General features: G+C 44.1%; 1 protein-coding gene across 3 annotated transcripts in view; it reads left to right on the top strand.

Annotated features, from left to right (window-relative positions):
• The window catches only part of ABCC5 (ATP binding cassette subfamily C member 5), a 92,869-nt gene extending 75,282 nt beyond the window's left edge, over positions 1–17,587 (top strand). For all 3 annotated transcript variants that reach the window (XM_055307855.1, XM_055307854.1, XM_055307856.1), the window contains 5 exons: positions 124–283; positions 11,379–11,457; positions 12,452–12,565; positions 13,166–13,330; positions 16,117–17,587. In XM_055307855.1, the coding sequence (XP_055163830.1) occupies positions 124–283; positions 11,379–11,457; positions 12,452–12,565; positions 13,166–13,330; positions 16,117–16,218 (620 nt within the window). In that variant the 3' untranslated portion in view covers positions 16,219–17,587. The remainder of the gene's footprint in view (positions 1–123; positions 284–11,378; positions 11,458–12,451; positions 12,566–13,165; positions 13,331–16,116) is intronic.
• The last annotated feature ends 379 nt before the right edge of the window (positions 17,588–17,966 follow it).

The following is a 17,966-nucleotide window of genomic DNA, read 5'->3' as shown; positions in this document are numbered from 1 at the left end:
TCAGATGAAATAATTGCATACAACTTGAAAAACAGATGATTTTGTCCCAGGAGAATAAACCAGTTTTTGTTGTCACAAAATTTGCTAATTGAACTACTTTTCTGCATATCTTTCACTCCTCAGGCAAGTCCTCTCTGGGGATGGCCCTCTTCCGTCTGGTGGAGTTATCTGGAGGCTGCATCAAGATTGATGGAGTGAGAATCAGTGATATTGGGCTTGCCGACCTCCGAAGCAAGCTGTCCATTATTCCTCAAGAACCAGTGCTGTTCAGTGGCACTGTCAGGTAAGGATCTTGAGTGCGCATGTGCTTTGTGCTGCAGTTCAGGCCAGATGGGCACTTCAGAGCCCCTGTGTGGGACTACCATCTAGTGGCCTTTGATCTCGTGCTTTTCCCACCACTGTGTGCTTCTTCCTGCAGAAGTAAGGGGCAGCTCCACCATACTAGCCACCTCATTAATGAAACGGGGGCTGAGGGCCCCAGAGCATGGTGGTGAAGAAGTCAGAGGGAGCTGGGCTCAGATCTCTGCTCTGTGGCTTCAGACAAGTTACCTGACCCCGCCTAAGCTCATTCTCTCATCCATAAAGTGGGGATATTATTAAGAACTGTGGTTGGGGGGCGGCCCGGGAGGCTCAGCGGTTTAGCACCGCCTTCAGTCCAGGGCGTCATCCTGAAGACCCAGGATCGAGACCCACATCAGGCTCCCTGCATGGAGCTTGCTTCTCCCTCTGCCTCTCTCTCTCTTTCTCTCTTTCTCTCTCTCTTTCACATGAATAAATAAACAAAATCTTAAAAAAAAAAAAAAGAACTCTGGTTGTAGAGATTGAATAGGTTCATACAAATTATGCACACACTGACTCTGGCAAATGGTGAGTTTCAGTGAGCAGTAGCAACTGGCAGCCTCATCCCATCATCCTTCATCTTCCTCCTCCATATTATCATCTGTGCCACGTGCGCTCTAAGTTGCAGTCCTCATGGTGGTTTTCAGGCATTGTTATTACTCATGTGTTTTTATTTTCCAGTTATCTTCCCCCACCTTTGGTTCTGACTCTGGAATGATGCCTCTTTCTGAAATCTGCCAGGATACCTAAGATAAAATTCCTCCTCTTGATCTGTTAAAGTAGTCATGAAGAAGGAAATACAATCCCATTGACTTTCTCTATACCTTATCCTTACTCACCCTTAGACTTCAGCTTTTGCCTTCTTGAAACAATGAAGTTCTATGATTCATGTCCATGTCTATTCAAGTTGCTTCTCCTTTGAACTAAAAATAGCTTTAACTATATAGCTGACCTAAATTGGATTCTTTTTTTTTAAATTAAATTTCTTTAATTTTTAGCAGTCTTCAAAAAAATTGGTACCAACTTAATTTCAGATAAGCACAGACTTGTCTTTAAAATTAGGTCCCCTCCCTTTCTTTGGAAATGCCACCTGAACTCACTGATTGAAGGAGGTCTGGTAGATAAAATGAATTCCCACCTACCCGCAAGTAGGGTCGACACTCTTGGGTTTATTTATTTTGGCATTTTCTCCAAACACTAATTAGTTTGGGTGGCATAGATTGGATCTGTTGATGATGCTCAGTCATTCCCTTTGGGAACTGAAATAACAAGGTCAAACAAATGTCAGAAGAAAATTAGAATTTATTGAAGACTCGGTTCTAAAATTAAGAAATGGAGAGGTGTCACCAAATCTGCTCTTCCCTCCCATAAATCTCTATTTTTAGATGCCAGAAGAATGCCTTGGAGAATATAATTGGCCTTACAGTTTTTGGCTCAGGACAAAAGAACCATTTTTTAGTCATCATTTGGAAAAGAATTAAAAACACAATTTGTTAAACTTGACTCTTAAATGCATTGCCACCCAGAAGCCTCACTTTTCATTTTTAAATTTTATAGCATTTCATTTGGGGCTGTGAATCAGAGGCTTAATGGATAAGCGCTTGTTTTGGCAGCACATATACTAGCATTAATGGTTAAGAACTGACCTGCTGGAATGTGCAGCTGGTGTTCGTAGAACATCATGGAAGTGCAGCTTTCATGGGAGTTGGGGCCATTTGTTATTGGCTCTAGAGACATGATGTTACTTGATGGACAAGCTTATAATTGGTGTGCTACTGCCCTGAGTTTTTAGTTATTGAGCTCAGAGTACTATTTGGGCAGTCAGCTGCACAAATTTAGGAAATCACGTAAGTTTCATGTTCTGCTAGCTGTAATTTTGGCTTTTTAAATCGGTAGTAGAGACTGAGGACAAATTAAATCCCAGACCTATCATCTTCCTCCTTTTATTCTCTCAGGCCTCATACAAATCCCAAAGAACATTCAGCTTTTCTTAGAAAATTAGAAAGCCTATGGTGTTCTTTTGCTTTTCTTAGAAAATTAGAAAGCCTATGACAAGTTTCCCAAGGCAAGGACAGAGTAGACCGGCTGTTTCTCAGAGGTCTCCTGGAGACCCTGAACTGGGAAACTATGTTTACTGCCATTAACCAGCATTGAGGGTGGACTCATGTTGAGATACCAACAGCAGTTAAAACATAAAGAACTCTCTGGGCGCCTGGGTGTCACAGTCAATTGAACATCTGATTTTTGGTTTCTGCTCAAGTCATGACCTTGGGGTCATGGGATTGAGCTTCAAATTGGGTCTCTGTGCTCAGCACGGAGTCTGCTTGGAATTCTCTTTCCCTCTCCCTCTGCCTCCCGCACTCATGCTCGCTCTCTTGCTCTCTCTCTCTCAAATAAATAAATAGGGGTGCCTGGGTGGCTTAGTTGGTTAAGCATCTGCCCTCAGCTCAGGTCCTGATCCCAGGGATTGAACTCTGCATTGGGCTCCCTACTCAGCGCGGAGCCTGTTTCTCCCTCTTCCCCCTATTCATGCTCTCTCTTGCTCTCTCTCTCTCTCTCTCAAATAAATAAACAAAATCTTTTTAAAAAAACAAATAAGACAAATCTTAAAAAAAAAAAACATAAGGAACTCTCAGAGTGAAAGCAAGATGAAACCGAAATCAAATGAAACTTAAGGTGATGAAATAAAAATGTCTAATTGCTCTCATACAAATATAATCTAAATTACAGACCAGATCGTTTGGGGCCATACTGCTCCCTAGATTAGCCGGACTCTCTGTCCATTACAATAGCTGCATCTAGCCCTCCCTTATCCAGCTATAAGGCCTATGTTTCTGTGACTAGTCCCTTTACTGTGCCTCTTGCAGTGATAGCTGGCTCCAAGACAAGAGGTTTCTTCTCATCTTGACCTTAAACATTTTTGCCGAACTTCCCTCCTTCATGGCCCTGACAATACCTTCCTTTCCTTTCCCCAGAGGATCCTGTGCTTCCTGAGAGCCTTCCCCTCTGCCCTAACCAGCCCCTCCTGCAGTGCATTCCACTATCTGCATTCCAGATAGTTGACAGCTCCGCGTGGCTGGCAGTGAATTTGCCTCGCAGTAAGACTAAGTGTCCTCAGCTATCACTGTCTGTGAGCCTCACTCTGCTTGCAGGGGCTGGGCATCTTCTCATCACCTGGAGCATCTCTGTTGGTGGCCATTCATTAGCAAGAAGCAGTGTTCTTTCTTCCTATTCAGATGCCCTCTCTCCCTTTTGATCTACCCATGAAATTTTTACTTTTTGAGGAATATTTCTAGTTCCTTTTTTTTTTTTATTTTTTAAAGTTTTTTTTTTTAAATCTTTATTTATTTATGATAGGCACACAGTGAGAGAGAGAGAGGCAGAGACACAGGCAGAGGGAGAAGCAGGCTCCATGCACCGGGAGCCCGACGTGGGATTCGATCCAGTGTCTCCAGGATCGCGCCCCGGGCCAAAGGCAGGCGCCAAACCACTGCGCCACCCAGGGATCCCATATTTCTAGTTCCTAACTCAAAATCGTAGCAAAATTGAGCCCAACTGACCTATTCTTCTTTGGTTCATTCTGGGCCCACACGCCTTCAGACGGAAGCAGTTAGCACTCTAGGGGGAATGGAAGATGTTCTAAATTTGAAGCAGCTTCTTTCTTAGAATCTCAAGGTCTGGGGAGCCCGGGTGGCTCTGGTTTAGCGCCACCTTCAGCCCAGGGTGTAATCCTGAAGTCCTGGGATCAAGTCCCACGTCAGGTTCCCTGCATGGAGCCTGCTTCTCCCTCTGCCTGTGTCTCTGCCCCCCTCCCTCTCTCTCTCTCTGTGTGTGTGTGTGTGTGTGTGTGTGTGTGTGTGTGTCTCATGAATGAATAAATAAAAATCTTAAAAAAAAAAAAAAAAGAATCTCAAGGTCTGGGACACCTGGGTGGTTCCGCGGTTGAACGTCTGCTTTTGGCTCAGGGACTGAGGTCCGGGATCGAGTCCTGCATCAGGCTCCCTGTGAGGAGCCCGCTTCTCCCTCTGCCTATGTCTCTGCCTCTCTCTCTGTTTCTCATGAATAAATAAATAAATCCTAAAAAAAAAAAAAAAAGAACCTCAAGGTCCTACGGTTTTCTCTGAATTATTCTGTTGTTGAAGGGGGCCCCTTTACCTTTTTTTTGCTTTCTTTATTTCCTTCTTTCTTTCTCTCTCCCTCTTTTTTTTCTTTTTGTTTTTGATAGTCTTAGTTTCTTTGGAACTTGGGATTTCCCAGAAGCTTCTTAGTCTTAATATGAGAAAATAATACAAAGTCTAGAATAACTGTATCAAGAACACAGAGTGTTCTCTAACATTTGCTGAAGTCATTCTGGGCAAGATATATGAGAAATATTTACCTTCCTCTCAGTTTTGCTGTGAACCTAAATTGGCTCTTTAAAAAAAAGGGAAGAGGTGCTCAGGCCCCACATTGGGCTCTCTGCTCAGTGGGGAGCCTGCTTCTCCCTCTGCCTGCCACTCTGCCTGCTTGTGAGCTTTCTCTCTCATTCTCTGTCAAATAAATATATAAATAAGTAAGTAAGTAAGTAAATAAAATAAATAAGTAAGTAAATAAATAAATAAAATAAAATCTTAAAAAAAGGGAAAAGGTCATTCTGTGCCAGACACTGCTGCTCTAAAGAACAACAGTAATGAATGTAGATAAGCTTATTGAGAACTTAGTATGTGGCAGATGTTGTCCTAAGCATTTTAATGTATTAATTCTTAAGATACTCAAAACTCCATGAAGTAGGTACTATTATTCTGATTTTATAGATGAAGAAATGGAAATCCAGAGAGGTTAGATAATTTGCCCAAAGATAGGCATTTGAACCTGGGCTGTCTGGGCCCTCACACACCACATGCTGTATCCCCTCCTGGAGTTCTCATGACCCCCACTCTCCATCACAACCCTGTGATGGGAGGGGTTGTGTTTCCAAAGCCAGAGGTAAGCCTGCTTCCCCAGGGCCTGACTTTTAGTTACCTTTTTTTCCCCTCCAGCATCTTCAAAATCTCCTGAATAACTATTTAGAGCTCCCCTTTTGCTCCCGGATAGCAGAAGGACTATGGGACAGTCTCCTGTCCCAGGTCTCCTGCCCTAGGCCTAGGAGGCACCCATCATGATGACAGGCCAGTGTGGTGCAGCAGTGTCTCCCCATGTGTCAGAGAGGCATTCCTGCTTCCTCTCATACTTTCAGAGAGATTCGTGGCCTCATTATGCAGTGGCCAAAAGGCAAGCGTAGAATACTGCTAAAAATAAAATATGAAGGACCAAAGATGAAAATGCAGTTCTGGCAACATTAGGACCCTAGGACTTCTGACTACTAAAAATAGGTGCCTTCCTGTTCAGATGCCTTTTTTTCTCTATCCATCCACCCAGCCAAAACTCTTGATGTTATGGATGCATAACTTTGCTTTCACTTCTGTTTGTGGATCAGACTCCGGGCCATCTGGCTTCCTTAAAGAGGTTGTATTTTCTTCTATTCCTGATTGAGCTCCCTGTTGAGATCAGTCTGGTGTGGCTTAATGTGTGTATGGCACCTCCTGGTGTGTGTAAATATTCCTTATATATCTGGGACCCATTGCTTGGTTTATGGTGGCTCCTTCCGCTGGTATGATGGGCTTAGGAGGATTGAGCATCAATCCTATCCGTGTTGTCTGCTGAGTCGTCACCCACAGAGAATCTGAAGGGGCAGGCTCCTCAGTGAGCAGGCTACTGCGTGTGTATTGTGTCTGGTAAGAGGTACAAGATGGGCTTCCTAGGTGTATTTGTTCCGTAGGGAGGTCACAACAAAGTAAGCCACAAACTGGATGGCTTAAAACAACAGGAACTTATTCTCTCACAGTTCTGGAGGCTAGACGTCTGCAATCAAGATGCCAGCAAGATTGTGCTCCCTCTGAAACCTTTAGGAGAGGATCCTTCCCTGCCTCTTCTACCCTCTAGTGGTTTGCCACCAGTGTTTGGTGCTCCTTGGTTTATAGGTGCATTATTCCAATCTCGGCCACCATCATCACATGGCCTTTTCCCTTTGTGTCTCTGCCTGCATTTGACCCTTTCTTATAAGGACACCAGTCGTATTGGATTTTTTTAAGATTTTATTTATTTATTCATGAGAGACACAGAGAGACAGACATAAGCAGAGGAAGAAGCAGGCTCCATGGAGGGAGCCTGATGCAGGACTTGATTCCAGGACCCCGGGATCATGACCTGAGCCAAAGATAGAAGCTCAACCACTGAGCCACCTAGGTGCCCCCAGTCATATTGGATTTAGGGCCCACCACTCTACCGAATGACCTCATTTTAATGAATTAATACCTGCACTGACCCTATTTCCAAATAGGATTACAATCTTCGATACTGGGGGTTGGGGATCCCTGGGTGGCACAGCGGTTTGGCGCCTGCCTTTGGCCCAGGGCGCGATCCTGGAGACCCGGGATCAAGTCCCACGTCAGGCTCCCGGTGCATGGAGCCTGCTTCTCCCTCTGCCTGTGTCTCTGCCTCTCTCTCTCTCTCTGTGTGTGTGTGACTGTCATTAAAAAAAAAAAAATGATACTGGGGGTTAAGATTTCAACTTCTCTTTTGGGGGAGGACATACTTCAACCCATAACAATGGGCATTGCTGTACAGTTTTAAAGAACACTTCCTAGACTAAAAGTCTAGGAGAATTATCTACATGTTCCTAGCCTGGAAACTAGCATTATAGACTCCTTCGGTCTTGAGCATATATTTATTGAAGTCTTCCTCTGTGCAAAGGACTCATCTTAGAAGAAGTAGAAGGAACCTGAACGAGTGGTAAAATCCAGAACCTAAAATTAAACAATCCTGCCAGGAACAGGCAAAGAAGGGGCAGATTTAAGCAGTAGGTGATGGGCTCAACTAGAAATTGAGAAAGTGAAATGTCAAACCATAGGTGACAATTGATCAAGTTACTGGGGCTGGAAATTCCAGCCTTTAGTAATATGGATTTTCCACAGGAAACTATACCTCAACAGTGGAGACTGAACAGCATTCAGAGACCAAAGAAGGCAGATATTTATAACCAGGGAGATCAGGGGTAGAACCAGAGCAAGGTGTGTGCCCCAAACCTTGGGAGCCTGAGCAGACTGTCAAGATGAGAACTTGGTACACTGAAGCACACCAGGAATTGAATTACTGGAACTGGATTGCCAAGAGGAGATTCAGGCCCATGAAGAGGGACCAGAAGCTCTAAATGAGAACTAGAGTCAGAGCAGAATGCAGATGTAGAGCAGCCCAGCACTAAAGCACATATTAATCCTGACTTCAGCTCTTACAGCCAAAGATCAGAGTTGATTCCCTATAAAGGGCAAGGGTGATTTTTCAGCTTGGGTCTGTGGCTTGGCTGCATGTAGACCATGGTGGGGGTGACGAGCAGGAGACCAAGCAAACTAGAACATGAACCCTATTTGTAACTGGTCATAATTTCCCCTTGGTGGAGTACCCTTCCTTCTAGGTTTAGTAAGAACTTACAAAAGGCTCTTACAAAGAGCTCTGAGGAACTTTTTTTTTTTTTAAAGGTAGAACAATAATAATAATGATAAGTTAATAAAGTGAGTTTTTTTAAAGAACTCTGAAGTTTATGGTTCAAAAATGAGACCTCTGTTATGACCCCAAAGGTCAGGAATTCTGCTAAAGAACATGAAGAGGTCCAATATGAGGCCACACAAATAGGAGAGAGAATATTGTGAAAACTTGCATCATCACATAGATAAATGTCACTCAGAAAGTTGTCTTGCGGGGATCCCTGGGTGGCGCAGCGGTTTGGCGCCTGCCTTTGGCCCAGGGCGTGATCCTGGAGACCCGGGATCGAATCCCACGTCGGGCTCCCGGTGCATGGAGCCTGCTTCTCCCTCTGCCTATGTCTCTGCCTCTCTCTCTGTGACTATCATAAATAAATAAAAATTAAAAAAAAAAAAACAAAAAAAAAAAAGAAAGTTGTCTTGCTAACTTTGCCCCACGAGAATTCTCAGCAGTCGTTGTTGAACCAGGCAAAAGTATAATTAATCTTTTATTCTTCAGACGTGGGACAGCGAGCATGGGTTTCAGTCTGTCCCTAAACTGATAGTGTATAAGTGTAGAAGATTCTACTAAGAGGCAACAGAAAACGCCCAAAACAATAGGGGCACCTACATGGCTCAGTCAGTTAAGCAAACGACTCTTGATTTCGGCTCAGGTTATGATCCCAAGGTCCTGGGATGGAGCTCTGCACTGGGCTCCCTGCCTAGCGAAGGGTCTGCTTCTCCCTCTCCCTCTGACCCTCCCCTCCCCCTGCTCGTGCTTTCTCTCTCTCTCAAACAAGTAAGTAAAATCTTTAAAGAAACAAACAAAACAGATCAATAAATGTTAATCTTGTCAACCCGGATGTTTGTGCAGACAGACTCTGGAGTGTTAGGGAGGGTTGGGGCTTCCAGTGTGAATAGAAACAGGTGTACTTCTCCTTAGACTTAGCCCATGGTCTGTCATTTCACAGTTTAGATTATCAGTAAACTGGACTACCTTCTTAAGAATTATGCCTGCAAAGATGTTAGATATTAGATGGTATGCCTGTAGAAAATTGGTCTTCCCCATCCAGACTTTTCACAGATAGGACTTTATCAGAACTCTTTCTAAGGAAAGAGTTGAACTCTTCCAAAGTTCAATGTACTTTGGAAAGTACATTGAATATATGAATCAGAAAACCATCAAGCATTGGAACCAGGCAGCTAACATGTCCACATGTACCTTGTGAATTTAATAGCTGCCACTGAGTAAATGTTTGCTGTGTTCCAGGTACTGTACATCCTGTCTGAAATGTTTACAGGAAACTACTGAGTCATGTCACTGTATCTCCATTCTATAGAAGAGACTGAGGAGTGGTTTGCCCTAGGTTGTGGAGGTAATAAGAAGCAGAGTGGGGATTTGAGCCCAATCTGCCTGGATCTACATGTGCACATGCTCCACCACACTGTTCCTTTCCTCTGTCATTACAGAAAATGCTTAAATTGTCACATACTGATGCCTCCTATCAGGAAGTCAAGTAAGGCCATATGTTCTTTTATTCTTACAACAAACATTAGACCGTGTACATGGGATTCAACAGTAAATAAGATCCAGACAAGGATCCTGATCCAATGGGGGCAGAGACAAATGAACAGAGTGACAAGTGCCATAATGAGAGTGAGCATGAGGACACCTAAATCAGGCTTTAAGGGCCAGGAGACGCTTTCTGCATCTAAGTTGTGACCTGAAGGACAAGAAAGAATCATAGGCAAGGAGTCACAGCAATGACAATAATACCATCTTAATAGTAGCTCCTGCACACACAACCATGCAGTGAGCGCAGCTCTGAATACTTTCTACATGTGAAATGGCAGCTGTCACAACCTTTCGAGGGCACTGAAGCATAGAGAAGTTAGGCTAACTTGGTCAGAGTCACACACTTGTAATAGAACCTGTGTAGGAATCAGTAAGTCTGGCCCCAGAGCCCTTGCTTTCACCAGCGTCTCTTAAGCAGAAGGATGGGGGTGAGGTGCATGTTTCATGTGCAAAGGGCAAGAGGCACAAGAGAACAGAGCCAGTTACAGTCTCCCTGGAGAATCCAGAGGGGGCCCAAAGGGATGGGCAAGGTAGGTGCCAGCCTGTGCTTCCTCCTGTCAGGTGGAGTTCTGGGGTAATGTCCTGCTTGCATTTGCCTTGCCTTGGATTAGTAACCCCAGACATGGAGACAAATGAGACATGGAGCTAAAGTTCTCCCAAAGACTTTGTTTCCCATATGGGAAGTATAATTTTCTAAACTAAGCAAATTACACCTAAAACCTGTAAATGTGGGGATCCCTGGGTGGCGCAGCGATTTGGCGCCTGCCTTTGGCCCAGGGCGCGATCCTGGAGACCCGGGATCGAATCCCACATTGGGCTCCCGGTGCATGGAGCCTGCTTCTCCCTCTGCCTGTGTCTCTGCGCCTCTCTCTCTCTCTCTCTCTCTCTCTCTGACTATCATAAATAAATAAATAAATAAATAAATAAATAAATAAATGAATGAATAAATAAATAAATAAAACCTGTAAATGTCATGTTTAGATGAAAACAAGACACCCCAAAATTAATGTAATCTCCCAATTTCCCCCAGTTATCTATTCCACTACCACCTCTCCACTTTCATCCTCCATGACAAAGAGCCTTTTCCAGAAATGTCTAGTTCTATTCTTCTGGTATCATCCTTGATGTTCTTGATATAGCCCCTATTGGTCCAGTAAGCAAAAATAGTTCCCAGACTGATTTTCTGTACCAGTAAATTCCTTCCTCTTGAGCTGCTCTTGACGCTCTCCTTTCTGCTCGGCTGGATCAGCTCCTCCTCCTGGTCAGCCAGTCACCCTCAAGTCTGTTCACAGTGACAGGCTCTCACCCTGGTGCATCAAGAAGAAATAAGTTGTTTTTCCAAATACACAAAGATGTATTTCAACATGTATATACCAAAATGCTCTGTTTGCTTCTGACGGTCTGATTAGAGGTGATTAAAACATCATTGGTTTCGGTTTTATGTTTCATGTATCTGTATTTCTTAATTTTCCTGTAACCTGTATTATTTACATAATAAAAGTAATAAAAGTTAAAGTTTTATAAAGAAGAGGACGCCTGGGTGACTCAGCGGTTGAGCGTCTGCCTTCAGCTCAGGGTGTGGGCCTAGAATCCTGGGATCAAGTCCCACGGCTCCCTGTGGGGAGCCTGCTTCTCCCTCTGCCTATTTCTCTACCTCTCTCTCTGTCTCTCATGAATAAATAAATAAAATCTTTTAAAAAGAAGTTTTATAAAGAAGACAGTCCTAACCTGTTCTCAGATACATTCCTGTAACAGGCAAACAGCCGCACGTCTACCTAAGGCTGGCTGGGGAGTGAGTCCTCTGTGACTTTGAGGACTTTGATCCTTCCTTTTCCCAGGTGTGTTTCAACTTATACCACAGACAGCCTTTGTGGTATGGTCACTTATGTATTGGATCACTGAAAAACTTCTACTGTGCTTCTCTCTAGGTCAAATTTGGATCCCTTCAACCAGTACACTGAAGACCAGATTTGGGATGCCCTAGAAAGGACACACATGAAAGAATGTGTAAGTGAAGCAATGAGGAAGGGCTTTGCTGGAATTTCAAGAGTGGAAATGTAGTGATGCTGTGGTCACTCCTCAGGCTTCTCTGGCTGCCTCTGTCTAGCCTGGCCTGTCCCTTTATTTCCAGGATAGCTGTGTAGGATCACTTTAGATAAGGCTTCCCAGGCATTTCAGAAGGGGCATAAAAGTTGATATCTCTTGACCATGGTCATATTGCCCTTTTGCTATCCATTGATTAACAAAGATATTAATGACCAACACTCAGATTCCATAATTCTTTTAAGTTCTATTTTAGTCATCATAACAGTATAACATGCTTTTTTGAAACATCTGTATATGCACCGAGCCTACAGAAAGCATGCAGCATGCAAAGGGAGTCATTAACCTCTTAGAGTAACTCAGCACTCACCTTCCTGAGGCCACAGTCTACATGATATCCCTGACCTGGAATAGGATCTTTCATGCCCCTGAATTGAGTCAAGCTCAGGATCCCCTGTCCTGATTCAACTAGGTCAGTTCTGCCTTAATCACTTATATATTGGGCTTCTTCAAACAATTTCATTTGACAGGTAGGCTCATAGCTTATTATAAACGCAAGTGTGACAGCCATAAACTTATAACCTTGGAATACAGGAAAAGCAATCTCCCTATCTCCATCTCCTATTCCATGACCATATTTTCAGAACCAAAAATTAGGACCACAATCTGACAGGATTTGGGGACATGAAAATACTGGAATTTCTAAGACCTTTTAATGGTATGAGGCCAAAAGAATAGTATATTTGAAATATGGAATGTCATAGAAAATGAGAGTCCTAGTACACGTGATCATCACACCTGTACCTTCTTACTAGATGAGCCAGATTCTTGGCTAATTGTTTCAGCTGTTTCAAAATAGTTTATTTTTGCCACTGGATTTTTGACAAAATTTAGTTGTTTTTTTTTCCCCAAAAATTTACTTTTTGACTCTTCTAGTCTTTACTGCCTTTCTCCCTAGATTGCTCAGCTACCTCTGAAACTTGAATCTGAAGTGATGGAGAATGGAGAAAACTTCTCAGTGGGGGAACGGCAGCTCCTGTGCATAGCAAGAGCCTTGCTCCGTCACTGTAAGGTAAGGTGGTTTGTGGAGTGGCAGGGAAGGAGAAGGATGGCCTTTCCCTGCGGCATGAGGTCCAAAGGGACTCCTGGCTCCAAGCCCAGTGGAGCTTTTTAGGAGCATGTCCAAAGATGTTTTTAAACTCACCTTGACCCAATCTGAGTATACAGGTGTTTTTGAGCCTTCAGACTTCCCTGAGCCTTTAATTTCCAAAGGGTGAATTTTGTTTCTGGCCAGTGAGTAGTTGTAGTAGTCTTGGAAACTATAGACTGAGACCTCCAGGCTATCAAATACAGTCACTTTGTTTTGTAAACCAGAAAAGGAAGATCCAGAAAGATTATTCATGTTTAGAGTCACAGAACAAGTAGGGGCAAGCCCTTTGTTAGATCAGTATCACATGCATAGCCTTTTATTTGTGGAAATGAAGGCAAATGCATGGGTTTGGAGTTGTACCTGTTCTAAGCAAAATGATCCTTTTACAATGTGTGTACCTACTTAGGAAAGACAGATTATGGTATAAAATTCAAGCAATGAAATATATTTCAGCAAAACCTAGATTAAGTAGAATGCCTAAGGAATTGGTTGGATCTCTCTTTCTCTCCTCTTTTCTGGCAGATTTTGATTCTAGATGAAGCCACTGCTGCCATGGACACAGAGACAGATTTACTAATCCAAGAGACCATCCGAGAAGCATTTGCTGACTGCACCATGCTGACAATTGCCCATCGCCTACATACAGTCCTAGGCTCTGATAGGATTATGGTGCTGGCCCAGGGACAGGTACTGAGCCCCTGGGGGATTAAGGCTGGCATGTGGCCTCATCTGGGAGGAAAACTGGCCACTGGCAGGATTGGACTGATTGCCATCTTAGTGCTATTCTTAGCTTTCAGATAAGCAGCCTTAGCAACTCTAATCTGGCTGCCACTGGGAGGGACAGAGCCCTCCAAAGCCAGAGATCGAGTAGGGGCACTCTTACTGGGTTCTCATTTTGCTTTAATACCTGCTTTTTTGTTGCTTGTAAAAGTGACATTTTGACTTAGGTCAGAGAGCTCGAGCACTTGACTAATTAACTTATGTACACAAGAATTGCCCAAGGTGTATTGAGTCTGGCCACCTCGTGTTTGCTTTTTGCAATCATTTGGTGGTGCCAAACTTCTTAACACTGGTGTTCCGAGCTTTCCCACAATCTGGCCCAGCCCCGCTGCCTTCCTTTCCCACTCTCTCCTTGCAGGTGCCAATGACTGTAGACAATCTTGCATTCCCTAAGCTGGTTCCCCTAGGTCTTTTCTCACTCAGTTCCATCTACCCCTAATGCCTTTTCCTCTCATTCCCTCTTCTACATCCCCACATCTGTCTGCTTACAGCCTGCTTGTCTCTCTGAAAGACACAGCTAAAATACCCTGATTTGCTTCTGCCACCTTAAACTTGATGTGCCCCTCTCGTGTAGCTCCTCTGCCTCCTCTGATGGTAGCTGGCTAATGCCCCATCTCCCCTATTAGACTGTAAACTCTCTTAGGGCAGGGCTCCATACCACATTCTTTGCACATGGTAGATGTTAAGTATGTCACTCACGATGTTAATCAAATTTATGTTGAACAGATACCTCCTTTGTGTGCACCTGGGATGGCAGTAGATGAATGGTTCAGCAGAAATAACAAGCCAGTTACAGTGTGTAACTCTGATTAATAATAATGGCCACCAAAATAGCCACTTCCATCGAATGCTTATTGCGTGTCAGGCACCACGCTAGGGGCCTTACATACTGTCTCTCAACATGTAATTAATCATCACAACCACTGAGAAAGATACAGATGTTTTAACCCTGCCTTCCAAAAGAGGAGATGGGCTCAGGGAACTGAACCTTTCTCCAGCCCACAGGAAGAAAGAGTTGGAGCTGAGCTAGGCCAGCGACTCCAAAGCCAGTGTTTTACACTGCAGGACCACTCTGTCCTTCTGTGGAGAAGTACTGAGAAAAGCAATTAATAGAACAGGTGTAAGCTGGGCTTCAGAGTGGAGTTTGAGAGAACATAGAAATTCATTATTTTTCTCCTCATTTTGAAATTATATTAATGTTAGTGTGCTTTGTTACTATCTTTGTTTGCATTATCCTAAATGTTTACTGTGATTCTATTATGCATTAGATACACAGAGCTACTGCTCTGTACATAGGTATTAAATAGAATATAATAAAGTAGAGGGGACCAAGAACAGTTGGGAAGTTCTTTTTTTTTTTTTTTTTTTTTTTTGAAGTTCTTTCTTAAAGACTCACATCTAGGGATCCCTGGGTGGCTCAGCGGTTGAGCGTCTGCCTTGGGCTCAGGGCATGATCCTGGAGATCCGGGATGGAGTCCCATGTCAGGTTCCCTGCATGGAGCCTGCTTCTCCCTCTGCCTATGTCTCTGCCTCTCTATCTCTCGGTGTCTCTCATGAATAAATAAAATAAATCTTAAAAAAAAAAAAGATGCACATCTAGACCACATTGTTTCTACGAGTGGCCTAATGTTTTGGAATGGGGATTGTTTGGCTCTTTATGAAGGACTCTGTCCTTCTTTTCCCTTAATTTTTGTTTCTCGTGAATTGAAATTGCCTTGTAATTTTAGGAAAACCTGAAAAAAGCATAAAGGCAAAAATAAGTTAAGTCATTTACCTCCTCAGGGACAAGCATCAGTAATTCATAATAGATTAATTTATCCCCTGCCAGCATTTTTCATGCCCCTATACACCCAGACTCTAGTGGGTAGGATGTACTCTGCTGCGGACACACAATTCTGGAATGAAAGAGGTGAATAGTAGGAGTCTGTCATCCCATGGCCAGAGTCCAGAGGGGTGGCTCTTCAGCAGCTCAGCGAGGTCAGGTTCTATGTCAGCTTCCACCCAGGACCCACCTTCCCTCCCCTCATGGTGTGGGATTCTGTGCTAGCACCCAACATCACATCCTCACACAAGCAGTCCTGGGGAAGTATACTTTGTCCTCATGCTTATATTGGGCAGAACAGCCTTTCCTAGAAGCATCTCAGAGACTTCTCCTTGGTCAATGCTGTACCCCATGCCTGGGCCCGCAAGCAAGAAGGCTGGGAAAGTGAGTGTGTGACATTTTCTGCCTCTATCATGGAATGCAGGTTCTACCAGCACATCATTCAGGGTTTTGTTTTTTTGTTTTTTTTTACTGCAATATGATTTTCCGTGGCTGCATAGAAGTCCATCATAGGAATGGATAATTGACCAAATGACTTACTTCCTTTTTATTCTGTGAAGTGGGTATTTTGAGCTGTTCCTTTTCCATCTATAGGTTAGGGTCAATTTACACAAGATGACATTTGCCTACTATGCCCTTGACTTGAGCTGTAATTTTTTTCCCCCTGAGACTGATGTGAAGGAGGTCTGGATGTCTTTGTCTCTAACCCTTTGCTTATGCCCTGGTTAGTAAAAACAAAAAATCAAAAGTGGAACCCACAGGGGCATGGCAGAACTCATCGGATTGTGTGTCATTGTGATTCTGCCCTCAGGGGGCTTTGGGTCAGTGGTCCTCTGAATGACTCTGAGTGACGTGTCTCCTTCCTTTGCAGGTGGTGGAGTTCGACACCCCATCAGTCCTTCTGTCCAATGACAGCTCCCGGTTCTATGCCATGTTTGCTGCTGTGGAGAACAAGGTCGCTGTCAAGGGCTAACTCCTCCCCGCCACCAACGTCTCTTTTCCTTGGAGCATTTGCCATCCCCTGCCTCGGGCAGGCCCCTCATCGCGTCCTCTTGCCGAAACCTTGCCTTTCCCAATTTTATCTTTCGCACAGCAGTTCAGGATTGGCTTGTGTGTTTCAATTTTAGGGAGAGTCATATTTTGATTATTGTATTTATTCCATATTCATGTAAACAAAATTTAGTTTTTGTTCTTAATTGCACTCTAAAAGGTTCAGGGAACCGTTATTATAAATGTATCAGAGGCCTATAATGAAGCTTTATACGTGTAGCTATATCTATATATAATTCTGTACATAGCCTATATTTACAGTGAAAATGTAAGCTGTTTATTTTATATTAAAATAAGCACTGTCCTGATAACAGTGCAAATTCCTTTCTATCATTTTTGTACAGTTTGCTGTACTAGAGATCTGATTTTGCTATTAGATTGTAGGAAGGGTAGCATACTGTTCTCCTTCGGCTGGTGGTTTCACGGTGCCGGGTTCTCTGGGTGTTGAAAGGAAGATGTGTGGCAATAGCGGGCCCTCCAGGGGCCCCCTCTGTGTCCCCACACAGCCACACCCAGGGCGGGTGGAGGGGGGGCTGCTGGAGGCCACGCAGAGCGCCGTGAATTCTCAGGGCTCCTGCTTTCTGTCCTGTTGTCATTCACTGTTTCCGTTGGGAGAGCAGTGGGGCAAAGCCCCAGACCCCCAGAACCCCCTTCACTCCCTCTGTCAGGAATGAGAATCATGGAAGAACATTCCTTGGACGGGGGGAGGTTCTTTCCTGCCTTCCTCTTTTTGCTGTTGTTTCTTAACCAGAATCAAGTCTCTTCTTCACAGAGTGTCCCACTGCCTCAGGTTCCTAACGCTGGTCACTGCACAGAGCTCTCCAGCTCCTACACCTGTTGGCTCCAAACCCCGGGGCCGGCTGCTGCTTTCGTCAGTGGTACTTTTTTCATTTGCCTGGTCCCACACCTCCACAGTTCAGTGACAGGGTTCAGGAGTTTGTGGGTCTGTTCTCTCTCACTGCAGTTGTCACACAGTCTGTCTCCCTCCAAAGTCTGCAACTTTAAGCAGCTCTTGCTAATCAGTGTCTCACACTGGTGTAGAAGTTTTTTGTACTGTAAAGAGACCTACCTCAGGTTGCTGATTGCTGTGTGGTTCCGTGTGTTCCCGCAAACCCCCTTTGTGCTGTGGGACCAGTAGCTCAGGTGGGCGTGGTTGCTGCTGTCATCAACTGAATGGTCAGCGTTGCATGTCGTGACCAACTAGACATTCTGTCGCCTTAGCATGTTTGCTGAACACCTTGTGGAAGCAAAAATCTGAAAAAGTGAATAAAATTATTTTGGATTTTGTAGCACTCTTGGTGTTTAAAAGATGTCTTTGAATGGCTTTGGGGTCCAAGAGCCTTGGCTCTGAATATCCAATGATGGAGTCCCATGCTGGAAAGACCAGTGACAGAGCAGGTTGGTTACCAGGGCTCCAGCATGCCTGGAATCATGGCAGGGGCTTTAGTCCCTTCAGCCTGTGTTCCTGGGCCTAGTCACCAGATAAAGCTGCCCTGCTGCTAATGGTGTGAATGGTTGTGGGGAGGCAGGCAGTTGTGCTGAAATATACTTTAAACGAGTGGTTTGTTGAGAATTCTCAGTGATTCAAACAATGCATTTGCCCTTTCAGCCAGTTCATTCAGATGAACTCCTTGAGAATTAAACACCATTCCAAAGGTACTCATTCTAAAG

The sequence above is a fragment of the Nyctereutes procyonoides genome, unplaced genomic scaffold (genome assembly GCF_905146905.1).
Source record: "Nyctereutes procyonoides isolate TBG_1078 unplaced genomic scaffold, NYPRO_anot_genome, whole genome shotgun sequence".
In the NCBI taxonomy this organism is placed as follows: Eukaryota; Metazoa; Chordata; class Mammalia; order Carnivora; family Canidae; genus Nyctereutes; species Nyctereutes procyonoides.
Note: the sequence above shows the minus strand (reverse complement) of the source record. Positions and strands in the feature narration are given on the sequence as shown.